This window comes from Falco rusticolus, chromosome 9 (genome assembly GCF_015220075.1).
Source record: "Falco rusticolus isolate bFalRus1 chromosome 9, bFalRus1.pri, whole genome shotgun sequence".
Taxonomy (NCBI): Eukaryota; Metazoa; Chordata; class Aves; order Falconiformes; family Falconidae; genus Falco; species Falco rusticolus.
The window spans coordinates 29,109,230-29,125,830 of NC_051195.1; the positions used below are offsets into that span (position 1 = coordinate 29,109,230).

At 43.4% G+C, this 16,601-nt stretch overlaps 1 protein-coding gene across 5 annotated transcripts in view; it reads left to right on the plus strand.

Annotated features, from left to right (window-relative positions):
* The first annotated feature begins 107 nt into the window (after positions 1-107).
* Positions 108-16,601, plus strand: part of ARMH3 (armadillo like helical domain containing 3) — a 128,719-nt gene continuing 112,225 nt past the window's right edge. For 3 of the 5 annotated variants that reach the window (XM_037400589.1, XM_037400591.1, XM_037400590.1), the window contains exons 1-7: positions 7,381-7,492; positions 7,966-8,022; positions 8,158-8,304; positions 10,466-10,573; positions 11,612-11,704; positions 12,581-12,655; positions 13,337-13,423. In XM_037400589.1, the coding sequence (XP_037256486.1) occupies positions 7,391-7,492; positions 7,966-8,022; positions 8,158-8,304; positions 10,466-10,573; positions 11,612-11,704; positions 12,581-12,655; positions 13,337-13,423 (669 nt within the window). In that variant the 5' untranslated portion in view covers positions 7,381-7,390. Of the gene's footprint in view, positions 222-7,380; positions 7,493-7,965; positions 8,023-8,157; positions 8,305-8,870; positions 8,896-10,465; positions 10,574-11,611; positions 11,705-12,580; positions 12,656-13,336; positions 13,424-16,601 lie in introns of those variants that run through there. The other 2 variants (XM_037400592.1, XM_037400593.1) reach the window with 2 other exon arrangements.

Consider the following 16,601-nt stretch of genomic DNA (forward strand, 5'->3'; position numbering starts at 1 on the left):
AGAAGTCTCCCCGCCGCTGCCCTTGCCCGCCCCGCCTGCGGCTGCCGCCGGGACGCGGAGCCGCCCGGGTAACCGGCAGGCGGCGAGGCCCGGCGCTGACAGCGCCCCGCCCACCCCGAGCGCCGGCGGCGCTAGGACCGCGCGGCGCGGGCCCCTCGAGGCGCATGCGTAGCGCGGCCGGCGGCGCCTGCGCAGTGGGAAGGGGAACGGCTCGCCCGCAGGTAAGTGCGGGGTTCGGGGGGGCCGCTGCTCCCCCCCCCCCCTCCCCGTGGCTGGGCCGGCCCGCCCCCCGGCGCCCCTCCTCAGCGCCCGGCCCGGCCCCTGTGGCTCTGCCGCCCGGCGGTGATCTCCGTGGGGCGGGGATGCTGTCCGCCGCGAGGGGCCTCGCCGGGCACCGTCTCCCGGCGGCGGGGCCCGCCCCGCCGCCCCGCCCGTCCCGTCGGAGTGTCCCGCAGGCCCCGCTCTCAGGGCCGTTGGGGGCGCCTCCCCCGGCCTTGGGGCAGCCGGTGCTGGCGGCGCCCCGCCGAAGGGCTCGGGGGGTGTGTGTGAAGCCCGCTTTGCCTTCCGCAGGGCGGCGAGCCCGGGCTGTGTCAGGGCCCCTGGCCGCCCACCCTGGCCGGCGTGAGGCCTGGCCGCCCCCTGGAGCCTTGGGAGCAGTTTCTACAAGTCTGTTGCCTCAGGAGTGGCTCTTTCCCTCGCCCGCCCGCCCGCAGTGCTGCCGTTACCGGTAACCGCGCTGGGCGAGCCTGTGGCGGCGGGCTGGGGTCGCCCGGCCCCTCGGCTGTGCTGGTGCAGCTGCTTCTGGGCCACTGCGCCCACTGGCTGCTTGAACGGTCAGGGTTCAAGATAACTCCTTCCAGAAAAAGAGTGAGCAGGGCATATTCTTTGATCGTTGATAATTCTCGTCATCTGCTCTGCCTCGTGGTCCCACGAGTGCTTGTATCGGTAAAGCAAAGGGAGGCAGCAAACAATGGGAAGGGAGCGGGAACTTGTGGATATGGTGCTGAAGGCAGAGGCAGCTCGCTACATAAGGAAGCTTGCAGCCTCTGTTAAAACCCTGTTGCATGCATCACTGCAAGAAAGTTTGCTCTTAAGCAGAGACTGTAATCTGAATGTATTATGAGAGCCAATTAGGGCTGAGCAGGTGGGTGGAATATGCAAAGCAATAAGATAATTTGGATCCTTGCGATATGTGGTGATTGCAGTTCACCAGCTGTTTGGGCTCTAGTAGGAAGTGTGACAAAAATTGGTAAAGAGGAATTGCAGTAGGGGAAAACGAACATCAGTTTGGTTGTCCAAAAATAATAGCGTAATCCTCTGTCTGTGTCACTAAGGGCACTTTTTGCTGTGTGCAAAGAGACTCTGCAGGCGGGGTATATACCATAAAAATGTTAAACAGTTACTGGCTAGCATGCACAAAAGAAATGGGCTTTAATGAGCTGCTAGGTAAGCATTCATCTGCTCACCACCCCTGCTAACACACCAGGCAGCCACGCAGACATCTCTCAGGAGGGGAAGGGTCGGCCTCTGCTGCTCAGAGTTGCTGAGTTACTGTATTCTGGCTCCCTGGTGGTTGGTTTGGTTTTTTGTAGGGGTTTTTTTTGGTTTGTTTTGTTTTAGGACTTATACCTTTTCATGTTTGTGTTTTTCCTCCTGAGTGCTTGTGCTAGTAATGGCCCGTATCTCAAAAATGTTACCTCTCTGAAGTTTAGCCTTGCTTATCTTGGTGTGGCTCTGCTGTGCAGCTTCTTAAAACATAGCAGCTTCCTCAGAAGTTGGGGCCAAGGTCATGTAGCTGTGCTGTATTCAGTATGGGCCTTGGATCCACACCAACAGCTGAAGCTATGGGAAAGGAGCAGGGGAAGGTTACAGGGAGAATGTTTTTCTTCAGAAGGAAGACCTCTGAAAAGGTCTTTGAGTGGCATGAGCTTTTAGGTGGGAGTATAGAGGCAGTGTGGCGTATTTAATAGTAAAACAGGATTCTGAAGGGCTTGAGAAGTGAAAACCCAGAGACTTTCTGACATGAGAGAGCTGGGCATTGTGGCCAGGCATGTGGACAGGAAGTGTGATGAAATGAAAAAGATTATTTGGAAAAATGGTGTGAACAGATGGAGGGGGAAGCATGTGACACTTGTCTAGATGGACTTGAGAGGAAGAAGCTTAACTAGTTGATGGTGTGAAGTTGATGGATTCAGTGTTACTTTGACTGGACAGAGAGAAATGAAAGCCAGTTGTGGATGAAGTGTTAAAAATGTAGCTTGGATATTATTCTTTTATATCATGGCTAAATCAGGCCTTGTGGAAGGTAGTTTGTGGCTGTATCTGCATTAGGAAGCTGCTTTTCCTGTTTTTTGAGGGGGGAAAAGTAGGTCAGTAGTGGTGTAACTTTAGATAGGACTATGTAGAAGCACATAGACTGGTCCTGCTCTGAGCAGGATGGAAGGACTTGTTAGTAAAAATGCCTATACTGGGACTGTGCTGGAGACTACGTTGCTTGGTATTGCAGAAAAAGAAGTAGAATCTGTGTGGGTTTTTGTCATCAGCACACCCTCAGAATATGTTTCTTGTCATATGCTGCATGAAGGCCTCTGGAAATTCTGCCAGATGGATCCAAGCTTGTGTGCTGTGTTACAGTTTCCCTTGGTGGGCTGGGCACCTTACAGTTGTAAAGGAAGGTACAGTCTGAGCAGTTTTTATTCCAGTGGACAATATACAAATAAAGTTTATAAAGAATGGATGAAATATAAAAGCAGCTTGGATGTACTAGCACAAACTGTAACCACCAACACGAGTTGGCAGAGAACAAGCTGCAGGAGGGCTTACAGCAGGAATTTGGTTGTGATGATTGCTAAAGCCTTGAGAAAATCTAGTCCAGCGTGTTCCTCCTCTTTCTGTTTTTGCTAGTGGTCCTGGGCATTTTAGTACTGGAGCTTGAACTGGGTCAAGGCACTGTCTGTGTGTTGGGATCCATAAAGTCTTGTACTGGGTGCAGATTGTCCATTGCTTTCTGCAGATTCATTGTGTGGATTAAGTGCAGGGTTTTCCTGGAACTTCACTGAAGAGTGTAATGACTACTTGGCTTATAATGTGTTGCTTTAGAAGCTATAGGCTATCTTTTAGCAGGGGTTTATCCCTATCTCTTGCATGATTGAGATAATTTTTGAGAACTTTCCTTTAGACCCGAGGTAATATACCTGCTAAATATGGGGAAAGGCAAGGTGTGATCACAGTGTGTCCCATGTGCGTGTGGTTGGTGGTGTGGGCAATTACTAGCCTTGAAATGTTGAAACAAGTTAGTGTAATATTAGTAGCAGTGGCAAGGCAAGGGATATTTGATTCTAAAAGCAAAAGTATCTCAGCTCTTATTTAGAGTCTTTATAAATATTGAGGTCTAGGGCTTTGGCATTAACAAACATATAGATCACATCATTTGCACTACCTTTTTGAGATAGGGAGTAAATAGTTTGCCGAGTAAGTCAATATGTGACAATACCATTTTATGTCATCTGTTTTATTTTTATTTAGCCAAGAAGTGTTACACTATATTTTTTTGAGGGGTCTACAGTGGAAAAAAATACACTTATTCATATTTGGTTGTATGTGGGGGTTGTGTACAGGCAATTGTAATCTTGAAAACTTTCAGGTTTATCAGAGGCAATTAAATGCAAAATACAGTGCTTGACGGGCTGCATGCAAGATTACAGAAGTCACAAGTTTTAGATCCTGATGTCATTATAATGTAGATGTTCATTAGTGTTATGTTCTCTACAGCAGTATTTTTGCTATTATAATATGATCTATGGAATAAGAAGTAGTCTGTATGAGAGCAGACTGACAATGTGGAGCAGCCACAATTTTCAGCGTACACAAGTCTGAGTAAACCTCAGACTCAAAATGTCAGGTTCATTTTTCCTGTGGATATTCTAATGCAAAGCTAACAGAGATGTGTTCGTCAGAATGTTGCATGTTTGTGTGGAATGTCTGCTATGAGTTCTGGAATTAAATGGATGGCTGGATGTGCTCATCCCTTTCTTCCTGACTGGATCAGCTGATCCCGGGGTTGATGATAGATAAAGCAAGAGCCTGCCTGAACTTCTGTCTGCCATGGCTTTTATCTTCCTGCCTTTCAGCTGCCAAGACTCGTGCTCTGTGGAGGTTTCTTTTAGTTCCAGATGAAGCATCTTGGATCTTCTGCTGCACAGCAAAGGACTTGCTGTTCTAAAAATCCACATGCATGTGCTTCTCTTGGCCCTGAGGGGTAGTTCTCCGGTGCAGTGACTACAGCAGCATTCACTTAGCAGCATGTGTTAATGGGACTGACCTATTGACAGAATAAATTATCCATTTGAACCTAAAATGTGGAAAATGCACTGATGCTTTTTAAATGTGATGTGTTTAAAGGATAATTGTTAACTGTATTCAGTGTCATTGTTTTCATAAGCTGTCATGTCATCCTGATAATTTGACACCTCTACAACTTATTTATAAATGTTTTGTGCATTTAACTGTTGTTTTCTGCAGCTGCCTAGGTCCCCATTAGCAAAATGCAGTTTCCTGTTTCTGTCTTTATGATATCTAGAAAATGCAACTGCATAAAGTGAAAAGAAAAAGCCATTTGTACAGCTGGATCATCATAGGTCATGAAACAACCACAGCCTAGTAAAGTATTGGCATGAAAGGTGACTTTTGCTTTTCTCCCCTTGCTCCTCCATATGCTCATTTGTAGAACAACAAATTATAAACAAGAACACTATTTAATCCTTGCCTCTAGCAGTCTTCTTTGTACATGCTCTGTACAGCTTCGGTTGAGAGAATATGAATCCTGAGTCCCATTTTGACAGAGACTAGATATTTCACATGATCATACAATCCCTCTGGTGCTCACCCAGCATCAAGCCTTTGTGTTTTGTGGGATTTAGATTTTTCTATCTTTCTGGAAATGTAGGAAAAGTGTTAAAATGCAGCTCTCAACATCCAGGGACTAAGCAGAGCATATTGATCCTCTGCCATTCACTTACACATTTGATGTGAGAATGCTGACCTATAAGCACTGAGAGTTAATTTATTAGTTTTGACATTGGGATTCGTTAGCTGTAATTCAATTAGAAGCATGCTGATGGATGTGTTTATATGCTGGGGCTGGCAGCTGCTTTAGGTTCAGAAACTTACAATTCTAGTTTAGAAATTGTTTTGTGCAATCTTGGGTAAGATTTGTATTGCTGGGCTAAAAGTGACACTGTTCTTGATTTGGTTGTTAATAGATTTCTCTGTTTCTAATGATGGTTCTAATTAGAATAATGTCTTATTTCCCATGACAGTTTAAAAATAATGCAGTCTATGAAAGAGAAGCTTTCAAGATGATTGAATAATGTTTTCTTTCTCATTTGTTACAGTGAAACCTTTTTCCATTTTAATTGGATATATAGACCTACTAGGCTACAGGCATAATCTCAGTGTTTACAGAAAGTTATGGGGCAGTAGTTGCTAAGCTTGCTTCTGTCAATATGTCTTGGGGCTGTTTCCATTCTCACCCCAGCACACAAGCAGCCTTTAACCAGCCAGCTGTGCATATTCCCTGTCTAGCAGGAGGACAGAACACCTTTCCACCTTTCTATATTAATCAGCTTTTCAGGTGTAAGATCCGCCGCTCTTTGTCCTACCCTCTGCTTTCCCACCCAGCAAAGCTCCTTCCTTTCACACTTGGGGTAGGGTCTTTTGCAGCGGCATTGTTTCCCCAGGCCCAAAGGTGTTTTCATGCTGCTTTGAACTGGAAATTTATGGCTCCAGGGATGGATGTCTGAATAACTGACTCTGGGAGCCCTAGCTGAGAACATAGTTGTAGTTTAAGACAATCAAAAGCTGTCTGCAGTGGAAAGAATGTAGAAGAGATCTGGAACTGGTTGTTGCTGGAACTTGTTCTTTGAGGGGAAGAAAGATCTAAACGTGCTGTGGTTGTGGAAAGGGTTCAGGCAGTCTGAAGTGGAGGGTAAATCCAAAGCTGCCTCTGTGGCTGCCAGCTCAGAAAGCTCTGGGGTCTTAGATGCTGACTGCAGTGAACTTCCCTCTCTATGTATAATTTAGCGTGGCTGATTGTAGCTACCACAAGAGCCTGCCCATGTTTCTCTGGAGCATAACTTAAGTCAAGCCTTTGCCTTAGGTATGCTGCTGCCATGTGCGTAACTACCTTTGGCGGTAGGGGAGAAAGGTTGGGAGTTCAGGGATATGAGAAGGGATGGCTTTTCCTTTCTGCTAAGTACCTCTGACAGTGCTGCAGTGATAGAGGAGGTTAGAGCAGTGCTAAAGCTGTGATGCTTGCCAGAAAAATCTGTGATTGCAGATGAATGTGTATTTGCAAGGTCAGAGTGGTGATGTGCTTTGTAGCATCAGACATGAGGTTGAGAGTACATGGCAAGTCATGCATTCTGATTCTGAGCCCCTGGAATGAGTTGATGGTCACAGAAAGTTCAGGACTACAGCTATGGCTGTTACTTTTTTGTAACAGCTTATTTTTCAATAATGATACTTCCTTTTTTTTTTTCTTAATAGGATAACCAGTAAGCATGGGACACTAATTAATTATAATAAAACCTCTTGGTGTTTCTAGAAAACCCTTTGCTGTCATATGGATCCGCAAATCAGTCTGCTTTAAAAAAAAAAAAAAATCCCTGCAAAGCTCTCTGCGGTGTTCCTCCATCCTCCTCCCAAAACTGAACCACATGTGATGATTTTGAGGCTGGGGTTCTTCTCTGGCTTGATTTGTTGAGCAGCTGACACAGCTGAGGGATGTCAGGGTGCAGATGCAGGGATGAGCAAAGGTGGCAGGAGTGCTTTAGGAAGGCTTTGCAGCCAAATGTTTCCTGGTGTTGGATGCCACCTCAGTGAAAAAGCAGAATTTGAAGTGCTTTGGTAGGCAGCAGATTAAACAGATTAGAGAAGACTTTTCAAACAGTTTCAGGAGCTTTTTGTCACAAGATGTCCTAGAGGCTTGACCAGTGTCAGAAAGGACTGGGTATCCATTTGAGAACAAGTATCACAGTTCATACCATGAGTTTAAAAAATGCCTACTTTTCTGGATGTAAACAGCATTGGTCTGGATCAGGAATCAGTTTCTAGCAGAGAAAAATTAAGAAAACTTACCCATAAGGAGCTTATTCTATATCTGCCTGTGTCTGGACTTCTGCATCTCTCTTTGAAACGAAATATAGGACTAGATGGGACCTTTGATCTGATTTCTTACGTGGTATAGTTATCAAAGCCCCTACTTTAAGATTGTGAGAGACTGTTGGTATTTCAGTGCAGTAAAAAAGCCTTTCATGGTTGAGGCAGGCCAGATATACCTTGAACAAAAGTTCAAATTTTTTTGTCTATTCCTGTCTTCAGGGTGTACAGCATGGCCCAAACAGAGAAGAAAGGTGGGCTGCTCCGGAAATCTTCAGCCTCTAAGAAGCCATTGAAGGAGAAAGTTGTGTTGATGTATGATGAGATTTTCACGGTAAGGACTTTAGCATGTCTTCTTTCTAAATTCTTGCATTAAATTGTCTCTGTTTTGTTTGTGCTGAAGGCTCTGCATTGTGGATCCTTTTCCCAAGGTAAGGACTGCACAGTGCAGGCACAGTCTTCAGGCTCTCCTACTGTCTTGCAGAGCTCTCTGTATTCTGCTCTCTTCTTTAATGTCACCCTGTTCTCTTGTCTGCCAGGACCATACATGATCTACAGTAAGTCAGAGGTTTTCAGGTATTTCTCAGAAAATAATCCAGAAAAAACCCAGAGGTATCCCAATTGAGAGCTGCTTCAGTTTGTCCTTCTGTTTCTGGGAATCTGTGTAGACAGAATTCTATACTGTGAGACCACGTGGTCATCCAGTGGGATGATGCTGACTGAGCTACTGGTGGTAATGATTTTCGTAAAAATCTGCCTGAATGATTTCTTCTTGTTTGCTCTCATGGCTGTTCCTTTTCCTTTCAGACGGAGGACCCCAGTAAATGCAACCCTAGGTTTTGGGAGGAGCTGTTTCTCATGAAGGTAATGGGAGTTCAACAGCCTCTGGTTTGATGCTGCTGCTCTGCCCACGAAGTGGCAGACTGTCAGTCTGAGGATTTGTGTTTCTAAGGTGTCAGTGGTTGTATAACATGCATGAACTGCTTCTTAACCTGACAGGTCAACTTGGAATATCTAGAAGGCAAGCTGGAGGCTTTGGATGGGGAAGAGTTAATGAAGATAAAAGATAACATCAACTGCTTGTTTCAGCACTGCATCCAGGCACTGGGTGAGGAGCACCCAATCAGAGTGGTCAATGCATTACAGGTACCACGATGAGAGTTAGGTTGCTTCTGATGCAGCAGTATATTTGCTGCTGGTATCAAACATTTTGTGCTCGTGTCTTTGCTTATGAGGAAAAGTGGTGTCTACAGAGCAGTTGCTACTTACTGTCTGTGAAGGTTACAAACATTCATAGTCTTTTTAGTCTTTGAAGAACAGTAGCTTGTTTCAGAATTCCAGAGGATCTTGTGATGCAGGATGAAGCAGGTGGCAATGGGGGGGACAAGAGGGGCTTGTTAGCACTACAGGCTGTCAGTCTGGGGGCTCAAGAGTACTCTGTGTAGCTTTGTCTGTATTGTACTTTCGCCTGTTCTCCCTCATTTCAGCCTCCTTTTTGAATGTCCATATGGGTCAAAAATGAAATAAAACTCTGGAGAAGTTAGTGTGAAATTTATGCAGGGGACACTCCCTGCTGGACATCTGGAAGCTGTGAAGAATTGTCACTCAGAATTAATAGCTGTTTTCCTGCAGGTTGCTCCTTACCAAAGCTGTGCTGTCCCATGTCTTATGCGGGAGACTCCCCTCCTCAGTCTTGATGTTTGATGTTATTAGTTCACCAGCTGATCTTACAGTTTGGTGAGCACATTTGTTTCAGCTTCTCTCAGCTGTAGGAATACAGGATATGAATTTCAACTTTGGAGAAGTCATCTGTAGGAGACATTGGACAGACAGTAAGCTGGGAAAAGTTGATTTAAACCAGAAAATTTACATTTCTGAGGTACAATCTTGCATTTTTTAATGATTTTTAATTTTTTTTAAAATTAATTTGAAAGAGTGCTATTATATACTGTATCTATAGCTACATAGACAGTTTAGCCCAGCCCTGAATTCCCAAACTTGTATTCAGACTCTTGGCAAAAGTTAGGTAAGGGCTCAAGTCTACAGTCGTGCTATGTGAGAGTTTAAATGGGAAGCAGGTAACACATCCTGAGCTTGAGTTGGGAGAGCATTCCCTTAATCAGGCTGTGCTCATGTGGAAAGTGATCCTGAAGATAAAACTTACTTAACCACTCTTTTCTGAAGAATGGCCATGGTGACCAAAGGTTTGTGTAGCCCAGTATCCTGTCTCTGACAGCAACAAAAAAAAGGATATCTGCCTTGCACTTTTGTTTCTGATGGTTCTAGAGATCTGCTGATTCCTTGAAGCCTGCTTGTCTCCAGCTTTACATCTTCTGTAATGCATTACTTCTCACAGATTAATTTAAGCTGGAGTCTAAAACTGCAGTGGTTATATTCCTGCTCGTTCTCATCTTCACAGACCTGAAAGATGCCTGATGACAAACGTCATCCCAGACATTTCCCTCTCTTGGGGCAAGTGAGACATTTGCTGTCCATAAATTTTCCAGAGCGTCTGCTGGATGCATATTGTGCGGATACCTATATTTTGCCAGTGATCTCCAAGAACTTGTTTTGAATCAGTAATCCAGTGCCTGCAACAAGAAATGTGAAGGTGTTTACATTTAGTGGAAAGGTTCTTAAAGCCCCTGAGATAGTTAGGAAAACTTAAGCTGCCTAATAGCCTTGGAGACATTTTTTCCTCTTTTATTTTTAGTTTTTTGACAAAGAGACAGTTTATTGGTCAGACTTAGTTTAGCAGTGTGGTAACCAAACAGAAATCTGTGCTCTCTAGAGCAAAAGCATCTGCTGTATGGACAGGCATAATGTGATAAACCACGTTGTATATTTTGGCATGCTTGAAATATGAAATTAATTTGGAAAACTCTTGAAGCATGTCTGTCCATATATTGGACATTGCTTCTGCCTTGCAATTTCCTGATCAATATTTTTGGCCTTAAAGCCACACTTAGATTTTCAAAGATTGTGGTCCTGTCTGGTACAAACTGGGTCTGCACAGAAGAAGCAGTAAGATTACCTTTCCCTAGAGTGCTGTAAAATGAAGGGGTGAACAAACAGGAAAAGTAGGGACATATATTCTCTAATTTTTTTTGAGTTTTCAGCATCCAAGATCCTGCAACAACAAAGGTGGAGGAGAGGTCAGACAAAATGTATGTCTGACTTCCGGGCTGGTGGTATTCATTTAAATATCTTTGTTTTGCCAGTGGTAGGAGAGGGTCATAGGGTGGGTTTTGCTATTCAGTTGTAGGTGTTGCCTTACATCTTACCTTCTGATCCTTTTTTTTTGCAGACACTGTGTGCATTAATTCGGGGTGTCCATCAGAAGAACAAATCCACTTCTGGGTTTGACATCATCAACATGCTTGTGGGTTTTGATAAGGCAGAGCTATGTATGAAGGTGAGGCCCTGGCATTGTAGAGAAGCAGTCTGCACAGCAGCTGTGTTGCAGGGGCAGTGATTTGTAGACAGATGTGTCTACAAAGGTGCAGCTTTTGGGGGAAATAGTCCAGCAACTTAATAAAAGAGCTGTCCTGAAGGTCTTTACCTGCTAGCAGCACAAAGACACTTAGGGTCTCCATTGTCAGTAATATAACAGAGCACTTTTCTTTATTTTCCTTTAGTTCCATGCTGTGCAGTCACTATAATAAGGAAATCTCAAGGCCAGAAAAGGCTGTAACAGGTCATTAGTACCTAGTATTGAACCTCATACCTTTTGCTTAATTTTTAGCTGATAGTCATATCCTGTGTTCTTATTTCCATCAGCACATGTACTGTTTTAAACTTGTTTGATGCTCTTCATTGTAAAGATGTTGAGTTTTCAGAAATGCCAAAGTAATCTGTGACAAGGCTGCATTCCTGTTGTATGCAAACAGAAGTACATTTGGGGAAAATAGGCAAGTTACTACTAAATATCAGAACTACATTATTCCTTTAAGAATAACTGTATTACCTGTAGCAGTGTTTGGAAACAATCATTTATGAGTATCTGTCAAGCAGCTATATAGTACTTAATTTTTAATCATAACTAATATATGTACTATTAAATTGGAGGTGCATTGCTTACAAAAAATCTCATGGTGCCTTAAGTAAAATAGCAAAAAGCAAGGTCATATTTGTAGAACTCAGAATTACTTTGTGAATAAAATTTATTGTTATGTGTATAGAACAATCTTTCATGCATTTGGAGAAGACTCTTGGAAAATGATCATGATGTTATGACTACAGTCATTAAAATACAGTTAACACAAAACAATGCTGAAAACCAATGGTGTGAATATGGTCTATGTAACAGTAGTAATGGCTCAGTTACTGATTCTGGAAGAACATGGCTTTATATTGATGCTCTTGTATTTGAATCTCCCAAAAAGCTTTTTATAACAAACATTTCAATTAATATTAAATTTTACTTTAAAATAATGTGATTGTTCATCTTTAGAATCTGATGGAGAGCTTGGACTCGCTGCTTTGTGCAGAAGGTTCTGAAAGCCTCAAAAGCTTGTGTCTGAAGCTACTTCTCTGCTTGGTGACGGTAAATAAATACCAGCTATATAATAACTTAAAGGCTTATATGGGCCACATCTTGTGGGATGGAGCTGTCTCAAAACTTGAGCAGAATGCTGCAGCATGAAGCTTAAAAAGGGGAAAGAAATTGTGAATGAGAACAAGGGTCAGCCCAGAATATGCATCGTTGCTGTAAGCACAATGCCAATACAGACTAGCAGACTGTTTTCAACTCCCAAGATAGGTTTCAGCTGGGGAAAAAGGGGAGAAACACAGGAGGAAGCATCAATTGGATTCATAGGTGGATTTTTTTTTTTTAGGAAAAAAGATTTTAAAGAAGTCTCAGAAAAATGGAAAAGGAGCAGAGGAGAGGGGTTGAGGGAAGACAGGAAGCGTGGAGTAGACTAGTGGTGAGGACTTGAGGAATGAGGAAGCTGGAACAAATGGCTGCTCATAATCTCTTAGAGATGGTCAACTGAACTATTTTGGCTGCAATGAGAGAGAGTGTGTGGGAGGTCTTCGCTGCCCTGTTCATGATGCGAAAGTGCTCAGTGGAGCATATGTGCCCTGTTTTTCTCTGCCTCCTGTGTAGCAGCCTGCTTCAGCTGCTGATGGCTGTTGTTATGCAGCTGTGTAAAATATCAGTCTGTGGAGGAAGGAGGGGAGCTCTTAGTATGTGGGTCATGCTTTTTGCCAGAGAGAGGGGTGGGAGGCAGGACAGATTTCTTTTACTTCGTGTCTAGCTTAGCCAGCAACTCAAGGTGTGACTAGGAGTGAAGTGTGAGATTCTGGATAAATGTGTCCATCTGCTAGTAGAACTCTTCTGTTCCCACTGTGTGCCAGAGGCAGCTACAGCATCATGGGAGGCTTTGGGTGAGATTTTAAAACTTGTGTTTGTACTCAGGTGACAGATAACATTAGCCAGAACACCATTCTGGAGTATGTGATGATTAACAGCATATTTGAAGCTATATTACAGGTAAGGGTTCTTCCTTCTACTGTAGGGGCTCTTCCATAGTGGGATCTTTCAGTGATATATTTTCTTTTCAGCTTTTACAACGCAGCATAGCTGACTGGCACTGTGTGTTGCTTCCATTCATAGCTCAGTCATAGATTTTATTTTATTTTTTTAATGCTGTCTCCTCCTTACTCCGGTCTGCTTTTTTTAGTCACTACTGAGTGTTTGAAGTATTTTCACTGGAGACATTTGTGCATAGATAGAAGCTGAACAGATTTCTATGCTAATTTCATGAAGAATTCTTGTATTGGAGGAACTTTTACCAAAAGACAGTCTGGATATATTGAGTTTTTTTCTGCTCTTGGATAAATCATACTTTTTAGAAGTGGAACTGGGCTTGGGGGAGCCCAGAAAACTTGCACAGATAATGTTGGTGATGCACTGAGGTGCTGTCCACTGCTATTGAGAAATATATTTGCCCTTTATGCCCAGCAAGCCTGTGTGCATTCTCTCTGTGATATACAGGCTTCTCTGTGTGTAGAACTTCTTGGAAGCACTGACACTCCCTCAATCTTAAATATCCTCTTTCAGTTTGGACATAATTTGTTCTTAGGCATACATTTCACAGGCAGACATTGTCTGAAAGTCACTGCAAGCTTCCTGAAGCAGGCCTAAACAGAACAGTGTGATTATTTATTCCAGATCCTGTCCAGCCCACTGAGTCGCAGGGAACACGGCTATGATGCTGTTGTCCTTCTTGCTTTGCTGGTCAACTACAGAAAGTATGAGGTAGGTGGTATTCTGGATAACAGAAACATCGCTTCTGCTTTATTAATTTACACTGGCCTCTGGATTATTAAGGCAGCCTACGGTACAGTTTTTTAGCAGTACACACTGTAGCATCTATCGGGGTAACAGCACACAGCTACAGAAGTCTTGCAAGGCAGTCGTGTTATGCTAACTGTATCAGTCTGATGTATGTGTATCATGAAATGTGTATGATACTCGCCCAGTTAGTCTTGTGCAAGCATGAAAGAAACTACCTAGGGGATTTCCAGTTCCTTCATGAAAGTATTCTGAGGAAGGTCCTTTTGGAAGAGTTACTGTTGTGCTGAACTTGTGTGTTTGCCTCTGTGTGTGTGACGGGTGTGGTTATACATAATCTCCAAAGCAAAATGAGCTGTCAGTCATCATGGGCTTCAGACTGAATTGAGTTGTGAGTACGTAAGGTTTGTTCTCTGCTTTTTGCAGTAGGTTTCTGCAGAGAATTGAGTTGAGGTCGAGTGCTTTGGAAAACATTGTCCTAGGCATCTTCAGACTGGGCACCCAAAATAAATGTGCTGATGTCTAGAAAGTACAGTCCAACCTGAGGCAGACATGTAGCAAGGGGACTTTCAGCTTGAGTAGTTCATCTGGCAATGTTGAAAGCAACTTGAAGAAAGGTTTTCTGTGACACCTGCCTGACTGCCCTTTGTAAGCACTGCTGCAAACAAAGCCTGTAATAATGCAGTTGTAATCTTTGTCCCTAAGTAAAGTAGTTGCGTTCATTTGCTGTTCTTTGGCCCTTAGAGTCAGTTTGGTGGCTGCCTGGTTGTCAGTGTATTGTAGCATACTTTCATGCCTCACATCCTTTGAAGTTCTCTTTTTAGTTAACTGTGCTGCAGTTGATACGTTCTCTTTTGTTCCAAACTTCATTGGTTGCTAAATTGTGTTTCCAACTGCTTAAGAAAATGTAATTAGGCTGAAAATTCATTAGTTGACTATGATTTTATGTCTGTCTTTAATGTGAATAACCAGTGTTTCTTGCATCGGGATAGAATTATAGAATCATAGAATCATTTAGGTTGGAAAAGACCTTTGAGATCATCAAGTCCCACCGTTAACGCAGGACTGCCAATTCCATCGCTAAATCAAGTCTCTGAGCACTGGGTCTATGTTTTTTAAACACTTCCAGGGATGGTGATTCTACCATGTCCCTGGGCAGCCTGTTCCAATGCTTCATCACCCTTTTTGTGAAGAAATATTTCCTAATATCCAATCCTAACCTCTCCTAGTGTAACTTGAGGTTGTTTTGTCTTGTCCTGTTGCTAGTTACCTGGGAGAAGAGACCGACCCTCACCTGCCTACAACCTTCTTTCAGTAGTTATAGAAACAGAAAAAATGCTGTGAGGAAGAGTATTTATTTGATCGCTTTCTCAATGTTTTAAGGAATGGCTGCTAGAATAGGAAGTTAAAACAAAATCAGGTAGTGACTTTTAAATAGCTAGATTCCTTGATAACATCCAGGTGGAAATTTCTTTGCTGCATGCTCAACCTGCTAGAATTGCATATTGTGGTTTTTGCTAGGCAGAGCTGAAAGAAATGAGTCAAAATGTGGGTTTTCCAATTTGTGTGGCTGTCTGGTAACATATAGTGTATCTGACAGCCCTTCCTGTCCAGTTACGTGGGCTTGCCTCTCATTGATATAGCCAACTACGAGTGCTGAAGAGACATTTATCAACACTGAAGAGTCAGAAAATTATTAATAAAAAGTCTCTCACAAATTATTTTAAATTAATCTCTTTAACAAAGAAAGTAATTCTTCAGCCTCCAATTCCCTCAAGATGGCCTGCCTGCAGAGGAGATGGCCTCATCAGGGCTGGCAGTAAAGCTGCTAAATCATCCCTAATGAGCGTTCAGGGAAGTCTTGTGAGGGGCGATCAAGTGAACTCTGGACTTTGTTTGTTACAGATGTGAAGATAAGTTAATCACTTACCTAGGGATTATGCATGGTTAGTTTGGGGTTTTTTTCTGCTTTCTTTTACCACCAAGAAGATTGTTTCCCACAGGTTTGTGTTGGAGGTGGAGATACATTTGGAGGCATTGAGGAGACCTTACTCCCTCTGTCAGACCTGTGTGTCATGTTCACTTTGGCATGCCTCACCTGGGGATTGCTTTAAAAATTAGCTGGTAATGATCTCCCCACAGCTTTCACCTTCATTTCTTTGATATTGTTGGCATCTAATGGTGGGTAGTTCAGGGAGGATGTCTTTAGTATTCCCAGGTTCCAGGAGTTTGTGTCTGTACCTCATAACTGACGAGAATGCTATAGGTGTTTTTTTTTTTTATCTGGTGGCAGTGTACTGGAAAAGACCTGTATTCTCTGAAGAGCTGAGAACCATATTTTTTTAGTTCTTTCTGGAGGCAGGTGGAGGCAGAAGCTATTTCTAAGTTTGTGTAACTATTTCATTGACATGCTTTGAAGTTTTCAAAATGCTTATCAACCACTTTTCAAGGCTGTTGCATGTTTCTGCACCTTGTGGAGTGGCAGGTATAATTTAATCTTTTAAAGCTTTTGCTGTTATTCCCAGTGAGAGGGGAACTGGATTCTGAAACAGTAGGATTAGAATACAGAAGCAGACAGGGAGCCTGGGGTGGTCTTAGGGGTGTTCGTACAACTTGCAGGGTGCTGACGTTCATTGTAGTTCATCATACACATCTGTGTATGTGCAGACATGCTCATACACAATAAATGGAACTGTTGTTTCTCAAGGAGGGGCAGGAGCAAACTGCACATCTTGTGGGCAGCACAGGAAATATTCTCATCACAGTGGTATAGACTTGCACACTGAAAGTCACTAGAAACTTCCTTGTCCACATAGAGTAATACAATGTGTGGATTACACTGGTTAGTCATCTGCCTGCTGCTTAAGGACTTAGGGAAGCCTAGAGGGGGCATGGAATGTGTCGGGGAGTGGGATACTTCAGACAGGAATTATTAAACAGACTTCTGCAGGTATGGAAATGACAATTGAAAAGATAGAGGGCAGAGATCTGTAGCAAGCTAGGCAAGCTTCATGACCCTATCAGCCATGCACTTGATGACGTCTTGATGCCAAGAGGCAGGAGGTGTGGAGCATGCTTCTTGGAAAGTCAAGGGCAGTGGGAGTCCAAAGAGTTGTTCATAAGCGGAAGGTGACAATGAACC